The sequence below is a fragment of the Podarcis pityusensis genome, assembly GCF_964106645.2.
Source record: "Podarcis pityusensis genome assembly, chromosome: 2".
Taxonomy (NCBI): domain Eukaryota; kingdom Metazoa; phylum Chordata; class Lepidosauria; order Squamata; family Lacertidae; genus Podarcis; species Podarcis pityusensis.
Genome location: NC_138029.1, coordinates 2157170 through 2178001, shown reverse-complemented (window position 1 = coordinate 2178001; position 20832 = coordinate 2157170). Strand labels below are relative to the sequence as shown.

The 20832-nt window shown below is 43.8% G+C and overlaps 1 protein-coding gene across 3 annotated transcripts; it reads right to left on the bottom strand.

Annotated features, from left to right (window-relative positions):
• Positions 1 to 1408: 1408 nt before the first annotated feature.
• DSN1 (DSN1 component of MIS12 kinetochore complex) lies at positions 1409 to 20720 on the bottom strand. 3 transcript variants are annotated; one of them, XM_080996126.1, is made up of 12 exons: positions 20587 to 20720; positions 19546 to 19582; positions 15171 to 15228; positions 9296 to 9658; positions 8637 to 8710; positions 7401 to 7473; positions 6209 to 6296; positions 5610 to 5669; positions 5093 to 5164; positions 4285 to 4432; positions 3726 to 3813; positions 1409 to 2757 (listed from the first exon to the last, which is right to left on the bottom strand). In XM_080996126.1, exons 1-12 carry the CDS (start codon positions 20631 to 20633, stop codon positions 2660 to 2662), a joined length of 1206 nt encoding a protein of 401 aa, XP_080852252.1. In that variant the 5' UTR covers positions 20634 to 20720; the 3' UTR covers positions 1409 to 2659. The 3 variants fall into 3 exon arrangements, with proteins under 3 accessions (XP_080852252.1, XP_080852254.1, XP_080852253.1); XM_080996128.1 differs by lacking the exon at positions 20587 to 20720 and adding an exon at positions 20377 to 20511; XM_080996127.1 differs by lacking the exon at positions 20587 to 20720 and adding an exon at positions 20262 to 20296.
• Between the last annotated feature and the right edge of the window lie 112 nt (positions 20721 to 20832).

Here is a 20832-nt window from a genome sequence, read left to right as displayed (position 1 = left end):
TGAGCATTTTTAAATAGCAGCTAGAACACCAAACAAAATGCTTGAGACGGGGGGGCCCGCTAGGGGCGCATTGGAAGGTGGCCGACAATACCATCTCTCTGGCTCACACGAGGTAATTAAGAGGCTGATATGGGAGTATGCAGCCTCCCTTGTTACCCCAAGGGAATGGGCAACACTGCCACGCCTGCGGTTGCCATAAATCACCCCCAAGTTCAAAAGAAGGGGGTGAGGGCACAAGGCGCACAGCACTCGTGTGGGACGGCTCTCCCGGACGCTGTCTCTGATCGCGCGGCCTGGTTGCAGCAGCTCAAAATAAACAATTAGAGAGAAGCAAATGCACATATTTTGAGTGAAGAACGGGAGTTAAGACTGCTAATTGAAGTGACCTCTGTGAAGTGGAGCGACGGGTTGGATTCAACAGGAAAATAAAGCAAGAAGAAGACACATCAAAGGGTTGGTATGCTGGAACGGGACAGAATGGGGGGGGACTTTTCTTTTTTTATCTTATGTGATTGCCTAACAATCCCCCCCCTCCCCCCGGAAGAATCATTGCAATTAATAATTATAAGCAGGAGGATTAAGAACTGTGTGGAAATGAATTACTAATCAAAGACTTGGCTTGTGGAATATTTGGAAAGGAATGAAAGGCCTTTGGAATGACGCAGTTACAAAAAGAGACTCGTTAGGAAGCAGGCCTGGTGGCAGGATTTACAATCGAGGGGGAGGAGACCATGGCTTTGTTATTATAGCGGACTGTGAGTTTGACCTGGCAGAACCCCCTAAGAAGATCGAGGAGAGTGTGACAGGCCTGCGAGGATTAATGGGCAGACTTTAAGAATGTTTTGTACGGAAGTGCTGAAATGGCGTCTGAATATGACTCTTGGAGGAATGGAAAATTCACACAGGATATAACAACGTTTGTTTTTAACCCGCTTGTGGAGACTATCAGAGATCACAAAGAAAGAAATATATGATAACAACAAGAAGATGAGGAAAACAATAAAGATAAGATTGGACAGAACTATGAATACTATTTGGACAGAATTGTGAATATTAAAGCAAAAGCAAGAGAGATGTTTGGATCCCTTTCTGAGCTCGAAGTATGGGTACCCCCAACAAAAAATTTTTAAAAATGGCTTTGTAATTTGGAATTAATGTGATTTGATTGGTTTGTTAATAAAAATTATATTTAAAAAAATGCTTGAGACAAAAGAGCAACACTATAAAAGCATAGCTTCTAAGAGCTAAGGATAGATCTGCAAAATATTTCATATTATCTTTGCACCAAAGGGTTTTGCTCCATTTTTAATTGTAATTGAGAAAACTGTTTATCAGTTTCATTCCTTTAAAAATAAACAAATAAAAGGAAATCATACTCTGCATGACAAGCCACTGACAATACTAGCAATTCAAGGATATACAGTCAGCCTGTTTACTTAACTGCTAGAAGAACTGGACAAGGCTGTAAAAGACCAGCTACCAGGCAATAGCAAATCAATACCTCAAGAGAGTGGAATTAGACAAAGGTGCAAAAATGTTTACAAAGCATGGGAGCCAACTTGAGCCCCAAATGCAGAGAAAAGAAAGGTCCTATTGCCGCTGTGTGTTTGTTCTTCTCTTCTTTCCTATCAGCAACTTAATACCTAGGACAAATTTTTAAGTTGGCGATGGTCATCAGGGCCGTCTTAAGAATATCTGGCGCCGTGGTCCCTCCGGCACACACATACACACACACCCGTTTCCCAGAGTTGTCCACCTTATTTTAGGGAGGACGGCACTGCTGGAGGAGGCGGGCAGCGACTGGAGGGCGGTTCGTCCAGTGGGGAAGAGGCGGAGGCTGGACGCGGCGCCTCCTGGCTCAGCTGGCCGCTTCGTGCTGCGGTGGCTACAGCAGATGGAGGCTCTGGGTGCGGCGCTGCTTTGGCATGGCAGAAGCAGGCGAGGGCGGTGAGCTGATGCTGGGAGGTGCCACGTCCCGCCTCCACCTCTTCCCTGGCGCCCTTCAGAACTTGGTGCCTTGGGCCCCGCACCACTAGCCTCTATGGGTAAGACGCCCTGCTGGTTATGGACTACATACATACTTGCAGCTGTGGATTTAAAAATCTGAATGAAGAGGGAAAGAGCATTGGACAGTTTTATCTGATTTTAGCTCTGTGACTAAAACCTTGGCATCATATTATATATATACACACACACACACACACACACACACGCACACATACACACACACACACGAAGCTGTGATCTGCAGCCATTACCAAGTGTTTCAAGCTAGACTCCTATTACCTATCAGGTCAAACCTGTGAGTTAGAAAAGAGAAAATAAAAGCCAGTACCATTTTACAGCTGCAATTAGGATTGTGATTGGAAAATCCATTGTCATCTTCTTTTAAGTTTGTGGAACGATGAGTGTCCTGTGCTTCAATGCAATTGGGGGTGGGGAGCATTTTCTTATTTGGTTGGAAGAATGGAAGTATTACTGTCCAGCAAGGATCTGTCCAATAGGATAGAACATTATTTTCATCTGCCCCATCCTTTTGCGCTGCAGGGCAAGAATGCCACCGTCCCTGAAGTGCAGATCAAACCCAAAGCCATAGTGCTGAGAAGTGGGCAGCTGCGGAGCTGCATCCCAAGCTTGCAAATGGAAGAAGAATGCAGCTCTACCCCTCTGGAGGCTGGATCACAGATGGGGTTGTTGGGGGAAGTCTGAGCAGTTTCCGGGCTGGTGAATTTTCTAAGTTCTGGAAAGTCCCTGATGCTGAAATTGAAACAAGAATCCTTAGTTGCCTCCAGATGCTTCTCATGGTTAGAATACAGCAAAAACAGAGACCATCAGATTGCACATTTATGGCAAATTATTTATTTGCAAGGCTTCATGTTTGTAAGAGGAATAGCTAGCTTTTTGACTAGCCTAAGTTGTGGGAACTGCCACATAGTCTCTGCGGATTAAGTCAAAATCCTCTCTCTCCTCAGCCCCAATTATGTGTTTCTGTAAATTGGACAAATAATGTATTCAGTCTCTCCCAAATATAATTTGCCTTCTAGACTTCTATTTATCAGAGTCTGTAAACCACCTAATCATAAAAACCGCTAAAGTCAAAAATTAAAATCCAGCTTACCTAAAAATACAAAATAAAAATAGCAATTAAAATATACATTAAAAAATAATGGTCAAGGAGCATTACATCATTTCATGTGTAAGACAAATAGCTATCAGCTTTGAAAATTAGGGGATGTGTAAGCACATGGAAATTCGCAGTATAGGAAAGAACAGCCCAGCACTCTGCATTAGCACCTTAGGAAAATGAGAGACCTTTATTACATAGATCCAACAATCCTGGCAACTTCAAAAATATTAATTAGAGCAGACCTACAAGCCAGGGATATTTAAAAAACCCCAGTAATAAACAACTACAGGTAGGGCTGAAAAGATCAAATCTGAACTGAATTTGTAAGATGTGAGAACAACTGATCACTTTCAGTTTTCTACTTATCCAGGAATTGAGACAAAGTTCACATAGGCTATGCAGTGTCTTCCAAATGCTGCAGATATAGCAAAATACACCCTTGCACAACTCTCTAATGGAAGGGGGTGCACCCCCATGCATCAGAAAAATGTCGAGTGAACATGCACTTAATGGGAAGAAGAGGGGGTTTTTAAGGCACTATTTTACATTTGCTGGTTAAGCAGCCATAATCAATGCATGGCTAAAAATAAATGCTTACCAAGTTGCACTGATAGCTTCTGAAGATACCGTGTAACGTCTTCTATATAACTTTGACAAACCTTCACCATCTGATGGACTTCATCCAGCTAAGGAAACAAACATTTTAAAGGTCAGAACCCAACAATGGGATCCCAAGAAAGGACAGGCTTCCCCTTCAGTTTCATCTGGATATTCCTAGGATTTGCTTTTCAGAAGAACATCCAGATCTATTAAGCAACAGAAATCAAAAGCCACCTTTCCATGGTGAGTGGACCCTGTCACCTTCTGCTCCATTTAAACCTTAATTCTATCTGACTATGTTTTTAGCAGTTTTTACCTTTAAGCTGCCTTGAGCCCCATCAGGAAAAAAGGTGGGGTATAAATAAATATATATAATAAATATATAACTAAAACAATACCACAGCAATTGTGGCTAGGAGCCACGGACAGCCTTATCCTCTGTGAACTCTGCTAATCCCCTTTGTGGCCATCACTACAGCTTGTGGTGACAATTTCCATGATTTAACTGTGAACAAGGTCTTCCTTTTGTTTGCCCTGGATCTTCAAACATGACTCACCACTAGCTCCATGTAGTCAAAGACCTCTCCTTGAGAATCCAGTATATTCTGGTAGTCTGGCTTGGCTTGAAGTACATGGGCCTGGGATGCCCCAGTATAGCTATAAGGCTCCTCTGGCACTTGCTTCAACTTGTACTCCTGTAGCTGCCTAAAAGTCAAGTTTCAGTGCTTAATAGCTGATGCCATCCAGCATACTAACACCAGGAAGCAAGTTTATAGGCTCATATCTGGGGGCAAGGCAATACAGGCAAGGCAAGGCAAGACAATACAGCCCAATAGACTGATCTAGCATCCACATTTGTATTAGCACTGTGAGACTGCCGAGAAGTTCACATATATAAGTGTGTAACTGCCTTCTGGCAAACATGATGAGCCTGCTTTCATCATGGTAAGAATAGTCCATGCAATTTCATGATAATCCCTGCCCCTTCGCCGGCTTCACAGCTGAATTGCTTGGTCAGAGTGTTGCTGAGGCACTATAATTCTCCTGTACCTCCCCTGCCTCCCCACCACCTTTTTCTAGCTACAAACTTGGAACTAGGAAATGAAGCAAGGAGGCATAAGGTCAGGAACAACTAGAGAGTCAGGGCCCTGGCAACCACAAATTTTGACCTGGGTACCAAAGTCAGGCATATATTGTGGACCTCTGTCCGTATTTAGTTCTCTTTTTGCACACACACCCTTAAGCTTCTCAAGTTTCTTTTCACCGAGTTAATTTTACAGCCTCTGGGTTACTTGTGCTCTGCTCAAAGTTCTATTTAGTGACCACCTCTAGTTGCCTTGTCAAAAGGAAGATGGTCACTCTAACCTGGATATATCCTCTGCATTTTTCTGGTAAGACAGAAGCAGTTCCTCCCAGGCTTGATCCTCTGCAGAGAACCTGGAGAATGAAGAGACAACAGGCTGTTTCCTTTAATGCCAAGGCCTGAGCACAAGAGCCCTCCCCTCCCCTCCTGTGGTTTCCAGCAACTAATATTCAGAAGCACACTTCTTCCAACTGTGGAGGAAGAACATTGCCTCCAGTCCGTGAAGGCAGAACACAACCTCTTTCATAGATCTAATCCTCTTTCAAAGCCCTCTGAGTGAGTGGCCATCACTGCCTCCAGGGGAAGAGAGCTGCATATTTTAACCATGTGCCGTGTGAAGGACTTTCTTTTATTCAGCCTCTAGTACGCCCTACAAGCAGGGCAGGACTGAGTAGCTTTGCTCTGACGGGACTAGATTGCACATAAATTATACTCCTCCGCAAGTTATTGAGAAGTTCCAAGATATATGAATAAAATATTCAAAATAAAATCATAGACCCCAGCCTAGATAGGTCTTACCTGACTGTCGTCTCCTTTAAGGCAGACACCATGGAATTCAGCACTGGATCTGCTAAGCCCCTAAAATAGAAAGACTTAAATGGTTATGAAGTATGGCAGAGGGACTCCTCGTAACTTCAGTGTAATTCTGTGGTGTTGTACTGTGGGCCCACAACTAACGCGAGGGTTGGATCGCACCTGAAGTCAAAATCATGTTTAGTCAAAACCCATTGGGTTCAATGAAGGGTGGCATTGCCAAAGTCATTTTTCCTGGAAGCCTGCTCCCTTTCTATTTTTGTTGTTGTTTTTAATTACCATGTGCGTATTTTATTCACATGTTTTTATCTTGCTGGTCTGCAACCTTCATAAGTTTGATGATTACCATGTGTGTAAAGCTGAATGCACACAAATTAAATGTGTGCAAATTGTGGGTTTACTGTATCTCGCTCTCCTGTTTAAAAAAGCAGTTTCTGGTGCTGCTCACAGGCCATTGCCTGAAGCTTAGCTGAGATTTTACTAGCCTGAGTGACAGCTTCATGTGATGAGGTGAAAACCAAGAAGGCAGTCAACCCAGGATTGTGTTAAATGCACGATTGGGACGAAGGGCAAGTAGCCATTACCCCTGGGAGTCCTCAAGGCATTTTTGCAGAGTTCCATCTAGTTTGAGTTTCTTTGTACAGTGGTTCAGATCTTCTGAAAGTAGGTTCACTGAAGGTAGAGATAAAGAGAAATCATAGTAAACAAAAATTCCATGTGAGGGGCCAACTTAATATGGGCTGAAACAGCTGTTTTTCATCTCTGTTCCAGGGAGCAAGTCAGCGTATTCTATGTTCACATAATGTGACAGCAGAGTCAATAGCTCAATTTGAACCTCTGGCTCTCTCTCCTTGCATGACTATAACTCCTATCAGCCTTATATGGCCCTACTGGCTGAGGCTGACGGGTGTTGTAGTTCAGCAACTTACAGAGTGCTGAAGGCTCCCCACCCCTGGAGTAAACACTACCAGGCAAACGGAACCATGGTCACCTAGCTTAAGTTCATTTCATATTCCTAGCTAGAGCATTGCGTGAACCAGATATGCACCCCAGAATTCCCTGCAATGAACAGAGGTTCCAAGGCACACAGGAATACAGAAAGTTTCTGACATCTTTCCCCGTTGGGAATTGAGACTTAGACCTTCTGCATGCCAAGCAGGGCCTCTCCCTTGGAGTCAGGGCCTTTCTCTTGAGGCTTTTCTCCACAGACAAGTCAACATGGAAAAGTGTTCACTGAAGGTGAAGAATAAGATAGCCAGTGCATTCTAAAGACTGACACGGGAGTACAGTAAGCCTGCAACAACATGGGGGTTAGGTTCCAGGGATCACACCTAAAGCCAAAATCATGTATAGTCAAAACTCAATGGGTTCAATGGCAGGTGGGTTGCCAAAGTCATTCTTCCCAGAAGCCTGCCCTCTTTTTTTCTTTTTTTGCCACAGAACTAAAGCTGAATGCACCCAAGCTAAACGCACATAAGTTGTGGACTTACTGTATTGCCCAGGATTTCCTATGCACCTATGGTAGATCCTTAACAGATGGTCCTAGCTTTCTCAATTACTTCACCAGAATTGAAGCTTAACAATTTAAAGCAATGGGGTTATAGGGAAAGCAAAGGTGCATAACAGCAACAGTGTACTACTGGCCTGCGTTTTTTACAAAGCTACTTCAGAGGCAGTCATGAATAATTTTTAGGCCCTCAATAAAACTGACTTCCATGCATCCTTCAGCTATGCCACACTTCTTCTTTGTTTAAGTCAACTGATGTTAAGACCCACCTTTCTGTTCAAAAGTTTCAGGATCAAAACCTTCAGTCTGCTTTAATGAGCACTCAAGTTTCCGGGCAGAGTACTAGGAGGGAGGGGGAAGAAATAAAGCCAATTTTATTCTATGCAATTTGGGTCACCTAATTTTTTCTGTGACAGACAGTAAAACAAGCAAATTTAAAATCATGACTCAGCAAAACTATAAATAACTAAAAGACAGCAATAGATCAAATCCATCTGTAAAATAATAATAATAATTTAATTATAATTTATTATTTATACCCCGCCCTCTGGCTGGGTATAGATAGACAAGATGGAAACTAAAACCCAGGCATAAAAGCTGAAGAACTGCCAAACTACTCTTATTTTGCAGAGACAATAATAAAATTGTACACAGGCTGAGACCCTACCTCCCTGCAGACTGTCTTACCAGAGTGGAACAGGCTCTGGTTATCTGCAAGGCGCTCTACGTGGGGCTACCTCTGAAGGTGACCCAGAAACTACAACTAATCCAGAATGCGGCAGCTAGACTTGTGACTGTGAGTGGCCACCGAGGCCACATAACACCGATCCTGAAAGACTTTCATTGGCTCATAGTATGTTTCTGAGCACAATTAAAGTATTGGTACTGACCTTCAAAGCTCTAAACAGCTTCAGCCCAGTATACCTGAAGAAGCGTCTCCACTCCCATCATTCAGCCCAGTACAGTGCTGAGGGCCTTCTGGCAGTTCCCTCACTACAAAATGTGAGGTTACAGGGAACCAGGCTGCACCCGCCCTGTGAGATGCCCTCCCATCAGATGTCAAGGAAATAAACAACTATCTGACTTTCAGAAGACATATGATAATATTATTATTATTATCATTATCATTATCATTATCATTATCAATTCTGTTGGGCTGGAGAAACCCAGCCAGATGGACGGGGTTTAAATAATAAATTATTATTATTAATACTTCCAACAAATATAAAAGCATAATAAACATTACACATTAAAAGGCTTCCCTATACAGGGCTGCCTTCAGTGTGGGTGCCACTACCGAGAAGGCCCTATGCCTGGTTCTCTGTAACTTCGCTTCTCGCAGTGAGGAAACCACCGGAAGGCCCTCGGGTGATGGACCCCGGTGTCCGGGGTGGAGACACTCCTTCAGGTACACAAGGCTGAGGCTGTTTAGGGCTTTAAAGGTCAGCAGCAAGAACTAATAAAGAGTAGAAAGGAGAGCATTTTTGTGAGACAGACAGCCTTACCCGGAAGCTGGAGTGGAGAAGTTCCACCATTCTGTCTGTCTCTGGCAAGTCCAGGCTGATTGCTTTACTCAGTTCTGAAAGTTAAGCACAATAACTCTTAAAGTCCAATAACACTAGCCAGATAATTCACTTGTGCATTTTTAACATCTTTTCAGTACTGTACAGTACATTAAATAGTTGCATAATCAAAGCATACTTGATTGCTAAGCTGTAACCATTTGCCATCCACCACAATTTTATCAGACGTGGATACAGATTGTTTCTTCACATCAATAACACTACTACAGATATCTCATCTGGCTCCCCATTATGCCCAGCATTTGTGACTGACCTGGCCTGCAATCCTACACACACTTGCCTGGGAGTAAGACCCACTAATCACAGGGATACTTACTTCCAGACACGTATAATAGCCCTCCCATCAGATGTCAAAGAGATAAACAACTACCTGACATTCAGAAGACATCTGAAGGCAGCCCTGTTTATGAGTGACATTTTAATGTATTTTTAATCTTTGTTGGAAGCCGCCCAGAGTGACAGGGGGAGCCCAGCCAGATGGGCGGGGTACAAGTAATATATTATTATTATTATTATTATTATTATTATTATTATTATTAACCTAGCCCCAGCTTAGTCGTGACATTATGCTGAAAACATACCAGAAACATCCATGTGAAGAGGAGGCAAAGACTTCCGGCGATTAGTGCCCAGCTTCAAACTGTAGCGATTCAAGGAATGACGCATGACTCGTGGGTTAGGGAGATGGCCAAAGGATTGGTTAAATGAAGTAGAAGCCTGTCCTGATCCAGGACCAAGATTCTGCAGAGGTCCTTTCTTAGGGCTGGGGCCGTGGGCATCCCCTTCGTTTGGACTGGGGCTTAGATTGCATTTTCTCTTGCCAATTTCTGCTAACACCTGAGTGTGACTGGCTCCTGGGTCACTCTGGATACCACAGCTGAATCTAATGTTATCTGGCTCAGAAGCACATCCTGCCTTCGTTTTCTCCTGACTGCACACATTTTCTAGAAAGAAGGGAAAAGAGGAAACACTAAACAAAAAACTTGAAATACTATGAAGTGCAGATCCAAGTATACACAATGGCAACAAAGTATACAACAATGGCAGTTGACATTTAAATTAATGCATGAATATATTTTGCATAACAAAGGGCTTGAAGGTGCCATAGGAATACACTGTGGATCCACCAGTTTGAATGATCAAGAGGGTGAAGAGGAGAACTTTGGCTACCTGAGAACAGCTTCTAAGCCAAAGTTCATGTTTTAGCACCATGGCATGTAATGTGTAGGCACACTAGTTCTAGTTCCTTCTTCCACAGGCACATCAAATTTATTACTGCTAATATAACATGACTTTCAACCTACCAGGGGCAGTGAAGGCAGCTCACAAGATAATACAATGCAAAGGCAACCCAATCAAAACTATGTATCAGATTTAAAAAGCCAAAACAACTTTTTCTAAAAATATAATTGCAGGATCAGCAGCAGCAATGGCTATGTAAAATGAACCTACAGTTGTAAATGTCTGGGAGTACAAAAACGGGTTTGCCAAAGGACTCTATGGAATGGCCAGTTGGGCCTCCCCAGGAAGATGGGAGGTTGGAAAATAAAAATCACTAAATGGTATCCCTGCTTGCTTAATATTAACCTGTCAGATTACCATCCTGACAGCACTGTTGTCTGGTTTAGTGCTTTTAATTCCAAAGCATCCCAGTTGAGGGAAGAGCCTCAACTGGGAAAGCAATGCTTATGAGCTGAAGCTGTACAAGTTTAAGGCAAACAATTTCAATCATCAATTTATTTGTTTTTATTTACTGATATCCCCATTACCATCAGTGGAGTTTATTCCTAGGTTGCAGAGAACTGCAACCTAAACTGCAATTCAAGGGCAGTGAGATTCTAAGAAGATCAGAGCTTGCAGGCCAGCAGCTGAAGAAGGAGAAAAAGGGTTTTATTGTGTGTGTGTGTGTGTGTGTGTGTGTGTGATTCTTTGTGGCTGATTGGCTGCTCTCCCTGTGCAAAGGTCAGAGGGGGCAGGGTTTCTGTTGAGGCAGGTGATTAGCTGTGGGAGGAGCTTATCAGAGCTTGCAGGGCAGCGGTTTGATCCATCTTTTAGATTTAGGGGAGCTAGTCTCAAACGTTTGTTGGGGGAGACCTAGGTTTTTTTGTGGGGGGAGTTATTTGTCCTGTCTTCACGCTTTTTATGATGGAGGACCGCTGTAGCCACCCCCAACGACACGTTCTCAAGATGGAGGGGGAGGGAACAGCTGCAGTCGCCTGCGGTTCCTGCGCAATGTTTGCCATCTTGCCAAAGGTTGCAGGCAGCTTTACCTGCAGCAATTGCATGTTGATTGCCCTCTTAAAAGACAAAGTCCAGCAACTGGAGGAACGTGTAGCTACGCTCCAAAGAATTAGAGAGCTGGAGCTCTTCTTGGAAGCAACAGAGCACACCGTCTCCACCAAGGAGGTGACAGGGGACTCCCCTGAGAAGGAGGCTAGTTCACCAACACAGGAGCCAGATATATGGAGAAACGTGACTCAAAGAAGTAGGAGGCCCAGGGTTCGCTCTGATTGTTTAGAAATACACAATCGCTTTGAGGTCCTCTCCCCTAGCATGGAAGACGAAGAGCAGACTCCATTTGAGGATCTCTCCCTCATTACAGTCGATCAGGTATATGAAGATGAGCAGCAAAGTCAGTCCTCGGGGAATGTGCAGGCGACCTTGGAACGGACAGCTCACGGAAGAACCCCGACCAGACCTAAGAGGAGGCGTGTAGTGGTGATAGGGGACTCCCTACTGAGGGGAACAGAAGCAGTGATCTGTGGGCCTGACAAGATGTCTCGGGAAGTGTGCTGTCTCCCCGGGGCTAAGATCCAAGATGTAACTGAAAGACTGCAAGGAATCACAAAACCCACTGACAAATACCCCCTCCTCTTGGTTCATGTGGGAACCAATGACACTGCAAGCAATAGCCTCCAGAAGATCAAAAGAGACTACGAGGCTCTGGGCAGGAAATTGAAGCAATTAAATGCACAAATTGTCATCTCATCTGTCCTCCCAGTTGAACGACGTGGCCCAAGGAGAGAGGGAAAAATAGTGGAAGTGAACAGCTGGCTTCGCAAATGGTGTAAACAGGAACGGTTTGGATTCTTAGATCACGGACTGCAGTTTCTTGAAGATGGACTTCTGGCAAGCGATGGGCTGCACCTCACAACGGTTGGGAGGAATGTTTTTGCCAAAAATATCAGAAACCTCATCAGGAGGGCTTTAAACTGACTAATGTGGGGGAGGGAGACAGTGCTCCTGAAGGTAGGAGTCTATCAATTGATGAAGATGATCATCCAAATGTCATAGACCAAATGGAGCAAACAGCACGCAGACCTAGTGGTGGGAGGAAAAAATCCTTAAATAAGAGACACGGGGGAACGATTAATGGACTTCAGTGTCTGTACACTAATGCGCAAAGCATGGGAAATAAACAAGATGAGCATGAGCTCTTGGTACAGCAAACTAAATATGACATAATAGGCATCACTGAAACCTGGTGGGATAAGTCCCATGATTGGAATGTAATAATGGAGGGATACAATCTATTTCAGAGAAACAGACCAGACAAGAAAGGAGGAGGAGTGGCGTTATATGTCAGGGATGTGTATACCTCTGAAGAGATCCAAGATTTAGAACCTAAAAGCCAAAGTGAGAGCATTTGGGTCAAAATTAAGGGAGAGAAGAATAACAGTGACCTCATTGTGGGAGTTTACTATAGATCCCCAAGCCAAACGGAGGACATAGATGATGCCTTCCTGGAACAGATGGCCAAGCATGCAAAAGGAAGGGAGATAGTAGTAATGGGGGACTTCAATTACCCGGATATTTGTTGGATGTCAAACTCAGCCAAGAGCATAAGGTCAAACAGATTCCTCACTGGCCTTGCAGACAACTTCATTGTCCAGAAAGTGGGAGAAGCAACAAGAGGAACAGCCATTTTAGATCTGGTCCTAACCAATGTTGATGACCTGGTTAGTGGGGTAGAAGTGGAAGGATCATTAGGCGCGAGTGATCATGCTCTTCTGAAGTTTACTATACAGCGGAAAGGAGCAGCCAAGCATACTAGGACTCAATTTCTTGACTTTAAGAAAGCCGACTTCATAAAACTTAGGGAAGTGCTGGGTGAGATCCCATGGACAGTAATACTAAAAGGAAAGGGAGTTCATGATGGCTGGGAGTTTGTTAAGAGGGAGATAGTAAAAGCACAACTTCAGGCAATACCAATGAGACGGAAACATGGAAGGTGCCTAAAGAAGCCAGGGTGGCTATCTAAAGAACTTTTAACTGAGTTAAGATTAAAAAAGGATGTGTACAAAAAATGGAAAAGGGGGGAAACCACCAAAGAGGAATTCAAACAAATAGACAGCACGTGTAGACACAAAGTCAGAAAAGCTAAAGCACAGAATAACTCAGGCTTGCTAGAGAGGTTAAAAGCAACAAAAAAGGCTTTTATGGGTATGTTCGTAGCAAAAGGAAGAACAGAGAAACAGTGGGGTCACTCAGAGGAGAAGATGGTGAAATGCAAACAGGGGACACAGAAAGGGCTGAACTCCTCAATGCCTTCTTTGCCTCAGTCTTCTCCGATAAAGAAAACAATGCCCGACCAGAAGAATTTGGAGCAAATGATTCAGCAGAGGAAACACAGCCCAGAATAACTAAGGAGATAGTACAAGAATACTTGGCTAGTCTAGATGTATTCAAGTCTCCAGGGCCAGATGAACTGCATCCAAGAGTATTAAAAGAACTGGCAGATGTGATCTCAGAACCACTGGCAGTCATCTTTGAGATTTCCTGGAGAACAGGCGAAGTCCCGGCAGACTGGAGGAGGGCAAATGTTGTCCCTATTTTCAAAAAGGGGAAAAGAGAGGACCCAAATAATTACCGCCCAGTCAGTCTGACATCAATACCAGGGAAGATTCTGGAGCAGATCATTAAGCAAACAGTCTGTGAGCACCTAGAAAGGAATGCTGTGATCACCAACAGTCTGAAAAATAAGTCATGTAAGACTAACCTGATCTCGTTTTTTGACAGAATTACAAGCCTGGTAGATGAAGGGAATGCAGTGGATGTAGCCTACCTTGATTTCAGCAAGGCATTTGACAAGGTGCCCCATGATATTCTTGTAAAGAAGCTGGTAAAATGCGGTATTGACTATGCTACCACTCAGTGGATTTGTAACTGGCTGACTGACCGAACCCAAAGGGTGCTCATCAATGGTTCCTCTTCATCCTGGAGAAGAGTGACTAGTGGGGTGCCACAGGGTTCTGTCTTGGGACCGGTCTTATTCAACATCTTTAACAACGACTTGGATGATGGACTCAAGGGCATCCTGATCAAATTTGCAGATGACACCAAACTGGGAGGGGGGCTAACACCCCAGAGGACAGGATCACACTTCAAAACGACCTTGACAGATTAGAGAACTGGGCCAAAACAAACAAGATGAATTTTAACAGGGAGAAATGTAAAGTATTGCACTTGGGCAAAAAAAATGAGAGGCACAAATACAAGATGGGTGACACCTGGCTTGAGAGCAGTACATGTGAAAAGGATCTAGGAGTCTTGGTTGACCACAAACTTGACATGAGCCAACAGTGTGACGCGGCAGCTAAAAAAGCCAATGCAATTCTGGGCTGCATCAATAGGAGTATAGCATCTAGATCAAGGGAAGTAATAGTGCCACTGTACTCTGCTCTGGTCAGACCTCACCTGGAGTACTGTGTCCAGTTCTGGGCACCACAGTTCAAGAAGGACACTGACAAACTGGAATGTGTCCAGAGGAGGGCAACCAAAATGGTCAAAGGCCTGGAAACGATGCCTTATGAGGAACGGCTAAGGGAGCTGGGCATGTTTAGCCTGGAGAAGAGGAGGTTAAGGAGTGATATGATAGCCATGTTCAAATATATAAAAGGATGTCACATAGAGGAGGGAGAAAGGTTGTTTTCTGCTGCTCCAGAGAAGCGGACACGGAGCAATGGACCCAAACTACAAGAAAGAAGATTCCACCTAAACATTAGGAAGAACTTCCTGACAGTAAGAGCTGTTCGACAGTGGAATTTGCTGCCAAGGAGTGTGGTGGAGTCTCCTTCTTTGGAGGTCTTTAAGCAGAGGCTTGACAACCATATGTCAGGAGTGCTCTGATGGTGTTTCCTGCTTGGCAGGGGGTTGGACTCGATGGCCCTTGTGGTCTCTTCCAACTCTATGATTCTATGATTCTAAGTCCTGTGGTGTATACAGAGGATACAGATGGGAAGTATGAATTCGCTGCATAGATTCCAGCTTCTTATCTATTAGCAGAGTTTAGTTGGCATACTTTTGAGCTATCAAAATATTACATTTCCCCCTTCAATCACAAATTTATTTTTTAATAACTGGAAATGAGCTGTTCAGTTTCTCCTGCCTCGGCAACAGAGCATCCATGCATACAGTAACCATGTAAAACAATTCAAAAACTATCAAGTCCTTTACCTAATGTTGCAACATTTTTTCTATCTTCAAAGCCAGGCTGATTTTCTTTAGAAGAGTTCTAAACAAAAAATGAATATTTATCATTACACGTTATCAGACATTTTTTTCCTCCTCACAGGATTCTACAGGTTTTGCAATGATGTAATCTTGCAAGATTTATTATTTTCTTCCTAAATTTCAGCCCAACCTTCAATGCTCAATGTAATAACTTGTTAAATCATTTAAAGCCTAATCCTGCACACATTTTACATGGAAGCAGTCCCATCAAATTCAGTGTGTTGTATCCGATGACGTCCCATTAGTGCAAGGGCCTCCCTCCCTCTGAGCAACATGACTTCCTTTCCTTGCATGCCCACAGCTCCAAAATCTCCTCCGGGGCAGGGGCAAAACAGAATGGGAGGGTGGGGAGAGGAGAGAGAGGTAAGTCTCATTGTGTAAAACGAAGTCCTTATGGGACAAATTCACTGGATACAACCCAGTAAAATTTGCACAGGATTAAAGCCTCAGATTATGGTTTACAAATGTGAAGGCAAACCCAAAAGCAACAATGATCCATCCACTGAAAAAAGCAAAAACCAGTAACACAAAGAGCAGCTAATAATCCATTCCTATGGAAAAAATAACCAATGCCTGGAGATTTAGGCAGCCATTGTGACAAGAAACTAGAAAAGAAACACAGTGTTTCAAACCGTGTTTATATTCCAGTATGGTTATAAATGCATCACATTCCTATTAAACTACATTCCGTATGTGATCCACATCTGGAGCAAAAAGTGAGCATTTTAAAATTACCTCAAATAATAGGAAATACCTACTATAAGTTAAAAAAGAAAAGTTACAGATAGGTAGCCGTGTTGGTCTGCCATTGTCAAAACAAAAAAATTCCTTCCAGTAGCACCTTAAAGACCAACTAAGTTAGTTCTTGGTATGAGCTTTCGTGTGCAAGCACACTTCTTCAGATACACTGAAACAGAAGTTGCCAGACCCTTCTATATAGTGAGAAGGTGGGGAGGGGTATTACTCAGAAGGGTGGTGGGAATGGGTGATTGGCAGATAGCTGAGATGAGCCTGTTGACGACTCTTAACGACTGCAATAGGTCTTACAGGAAAAAGCAAGGGGTGAGAAGGTGAGAAATGGCTTTGTCATGTATAATGAGATAAGAATCCAATGTCTTTGTTCAGGCCAGGTCTCTCCATGGTTTTAAGTTTGGTAATGAGTTGTAATTCAGCAGCTTCTCTTTCCAGTCTATTTCTGAAATTCCTTTGTAGTAAAACAGCTACTTTGAGATCTTGTATAGAATGTCCTGGGAGATTGAAGTGTTCTCCTACTGGTTTCTCTGTCTTGTGATTCTTGATGTCAGATTTGTGTCCGTTTATTCTTTGGCGTAAGGTTTGGCCTGTTTGTCCAATATAGAGAGCTGAAGGACACTGTTGGCATTTGATGGCATACACAATGTTAGACGATGAGCAATTAAACAGTCCCGAGATGGTATGTGTGATGTTGTTGGGGCCAGTAATGGTGTTGTCCGGGTGTATGTGACAGCAAAGTTGGCATCTGGGTTTATTGCAGGCTCTGGTGCCAGTGTCCTGATGGACGCAATACCACACTGGACTTGTACATTGACTGCTTCCGCCACAGAATCCAAACAGATGTGACCAGAAAACACCATCGCTTACAACAAAATCTAAACCATGCTGAAAGGAGAGCCATAGATAATCTCAGAAACAACCCAGACATTATAATTAAAGAAGCAGACAAAGGTGGAGCTGTCGTCATCATGAACAAAACTGACTACATTCAGGAGGCTCACAGACAACTTTCCAATACCGCCTTTTACATAAAATTGGACTCAGACCCCACACAAGAATACAAAAAAGAACTGAACAAGATTGTTAAGGAGCTACCCCCACACATCCAAGAACAGATCCTCACCAACACACCAACAGAACCTCGACCAGGAACTTTCTATCTTCTACTTAAAATACACAAACCAGGAAATCCAGGACGCCCCATCATTTCAGGTATTGGCACTATTACAGTGGGTGTCTCCGGTTATATGGACTCTGTTCTGAAACCATATGCCATCAGTGCTCCCAGCTATGTACGTGACACCACAGATTTTCTGAGGAAAATACAATCTTTAAATAATCTTCCCAACAATACTATACTAGCTACTATGGATGTGGAATCTCTGTATACCAACATCCCACACAACGATGGTTTACAAGCTATAAGGAACACCATTTCAGATAAAATCACAGCAGACCTTGCCACCAAACTCTGCCAATTTGTCCTTACCCACAACAACTTCAAATTCGGTGATGACCTGTTCCTTCAGATCAGCGGCACAGCAATGGGCACCCGCATGGCCCCACAGTATGCCAACATCTTCATGGCAGATTTAGAACAACGTTTCCTAAACTCCTACCCACTCAAACCCCTCTTGTACCTGCGATACATTGATATTTTTATCATCTGGACACATGGTCAACAGACCCTGGACACCTTCCACCAGAAATTTAATGATTTTCACCCCACAATCAACCTAACTATGAATCAATCTATACAAGAAATACATTTTTTGGACACTACTATAAAAATACAGGATGGGCGCATAGACACCACCTTATACCGTAAACCAACTGACCGACAAACATATCTACATGCCTCTAGCTAACATACCAAACAGTCCATTGTATATAGCCAGGCACTACGTTACAGCCGTATCTGTTCCAATTCTACAGACAGAGACTCTCACCTAAGAGATCTACAGCAAAACTTTTTAGAACTAAAATACCCAGCAGATGAAGTTAGACAACAGATCAACAGAGCCAGACTGATACCCAGAGAGAACTTGCTGCAAGACAGACCCAAAAAAGAAAATAACAGAACACCTCTAGTCATCACATACAGCTCCCAAGTTAAAACAGTACAACGCATCATCAGAGATCTACAACCTCTCCTGGACAATGACAGTTCTCTTTCTCAAGCTCTGGGAGGAAGACCTTTCATTGCCTACAGACAGCCACCCAATCTTAAACAACTCCTAACCCACAATAATACTACAACCAGACCTAACACGGACACTGGCACCAGAGCCTGCAATAAACCCAGATGCCAACTTTGCTGTCACATACACCCGGACAACACCATTACTGGCCCCAACAACATCACACATACCATCTCGGGACTGTTTAATTGCTCATCGTCTAACATTGTGTATGCCATCAAATGCCAACAGTGTCCTTCAGCTCTCTATATTGGACAAACAGGCCAAACCTTACGCCAAAGAATAAACGGACACAAATCTGACATCAAGAATCACAAGACAGAGAAACCAGTAGGAGAACACTTCAATCTCCCAGGACATTCTATACAAGATCTCAAAGTAGCTGTTTTACTACAAAGGAATTTCAGAAATAGACTGGAAAGAGAAGCTGCTGAATTACAACTCATTACCAAACTTAAAACCATGGAGAGACCTGGCCTGAACAAAGACATTGGATTCTTATCTCATTATACATGACAAAGCCATTTCTCACCTTCTCACCCCTTGCTTTTTCCTGTAAGACCTATTGCAGTCGTTAAGAGTCGTCAACAGGCTCATCTCAGCTATCTGCCAATCACCCATTCCCACCACCCTTCTGAGTAATACCCCTCCCCACCTTCTCACTATATAGAAGGGTCTGGCAACTTCTGTTTCAGTGTATCTGAAGAAGTGTGCTTGCACACGAAAGCTCATACCAAGAACTAACTTAGTTGGTCTTTAAGGTGCTACTGGAAGGAATTTTTTTGTTTTAAAAAAGAAAAGTAAGGGTACCCTTGAAGAAAAGATTAGAAATGCCTCCCTGCAACACTGTCCAAAATCAGTCGTGACCTCAAACATGATTAGTGCCCCAATTTCACATAATATACACATGTACCCAATTGCTGTAGAAGGTATTAGGACATGCTTTTTTTTCAAAAAAGGGAAATGCATAGCCAGACCTGTCACTTGTGTTACAGATATACTTCACGCTAAACACCCCACTTTTCTGGTACAAAGAAATGGGCACAGTATTGTCTTTTTTCATGTACAGATACTTATTTTATTAACTGGCTCTCACACATTGGCCTATTATTATAGTAGAAATCGGACTGCCACCGTGTATGTTTTTAGCATAGCTTAATGTCTTTTAACAGCTGCAGCAACTGAACAGGTGCAGCATTCTCAAAAATGCTGTGCCTGTTGGGTTTCCAATTTTCTTGCAACTATTTAAACGAATAATTCATCAGGAAAACAAGGTAGCAACCCTAAGTATGGATTGCTTGGAATTTGTTATTGCGGCATTAAGTTTTATGCACTTTATAGCTGGTAAAGAACACTTGTGTTACCTGTTGGGTGATGTCCTTTGGAAGACTGTCTTCTGTACTGAAAAGTTCAACAACAACAAAAAATAAGCCTTGGGCTCCAATACCTCATGCACTGCACCTTGCATTTCTCCCACACCACATTCTGCTCTCACAACTAGGACCAATTCACCTTCCACTTAACTTTTGCAAAGCACCTACATGTTACACACCTGTGTTATCAGTAGCATTTCCTGTAGTAAATTTTATTTATTTTTAATTATTCAACCCCATTCTTCCCCTCCAAAAGGATGGTCAACACCTTATAAAGCCAAGGAAACAAAAAACAGCAGCAATGCAACCCCTGCGGTTGGTTGGTCTCCAGGAGGGAGCGACCCTTTCCCGTGGCAAGCCCTGTCCTCTGCAATTCCTTACCAGTAGCAGTTCCGCAGGAATCATCCCCTTGAAAACTTTTTTTTGTTTAGACAGGTTTTTACAATATGGGTGGTTTTTGTTTTTCTTTTTTAAAAAAATCCAATCAGTATTTACTGATGCTTTTATTTTGCTTTTAAGGCTACTGCTGTTGTTTTTATTATTTGTGTTGTAGCCCATCTTGCTATACAATATATCTATGAAAGTGTAGGTTTTATCTACATTTGTAGATAAAATAACACAAACAGAATTAAAAACAGCATCAAGAAAAGCAAGAACACCAAGAGCAGCGCTCGCAATCGAGGCCCCAAGCAGCAACAGAAACAAACCCTTGCTTAAAATGGAGCATTTTCCAAATAAAGAGGGTCATAACCAGCTTCACTCAGAACAGCAGCGGCAAGTACAGAATGGCGCCCCGCCCGTTTCTCTGCTTCGCCTGCCTACTTGTGCGCCTCCCTCTGCATCGCTCGGGGTTGGGCTGGATGACCTTCTGGGATCCCCCCCCCGAAAGGCGCGGCGGGCTTTGCCCTGAGAGGCCACGGCCTTCGCCGCCCGGGGACTGACTCCGTCGAACAGCGCCCCGCCCCCGCCGCCCGAAAGACCGAGGCGCGGAAGCTGCCCCCGGCCGGGCTCCCTCTCGCTGCCCTCCGTCACCTGCCGGGACGAGGCGCCGCCGCCGCCGCCGCCGCCGCCGCCGCCATTTCGACGTCGCCGCTGCCGCCAGAATCAAACTAGCCCGCCTTCGCGCTTGCGCGCCGGCGCCCCACCCGCCCTCGGCCCCAGAGCCTTCTGGGAAGGTGCTGTTTGCTTACCCCGACGCATGCGCGTCTTCCTCTTCCCCGACCCCTCGGGCGCGGTTGGGAGCCGTAGAGCTAGAAAGGCGCGAGAAGCGGCGAGTCG

What these genes read in the sequence shown, in the direction of transcription:
- DSN1 (XM_080996126.1), bottom strand. Translation starts at nt 20,633, where the DNA reads ATGGCGGCGGCGGCGGCGGCGGCGGCGGCGGCGCCTCGTCCCGGCAG. An exon ending in TCTTCACATGGATGTTTCTG is followed by an intron (nt 8,711 to 9,295) that starts GTATGTTTTCAG and finishes CTTAACTTTCAG; the next exon opens with AACTGAGTAAAGCAATCAGC. An exon ending in GAAGCTATCAGTGCAACTTG is followed by an intron (nt 2,758 to 3,725) that starts GTAAGCATTTAT and finishes TTTCAATTTCAG; the next exon opens with CATCAGGGACTTTCCAGAAC.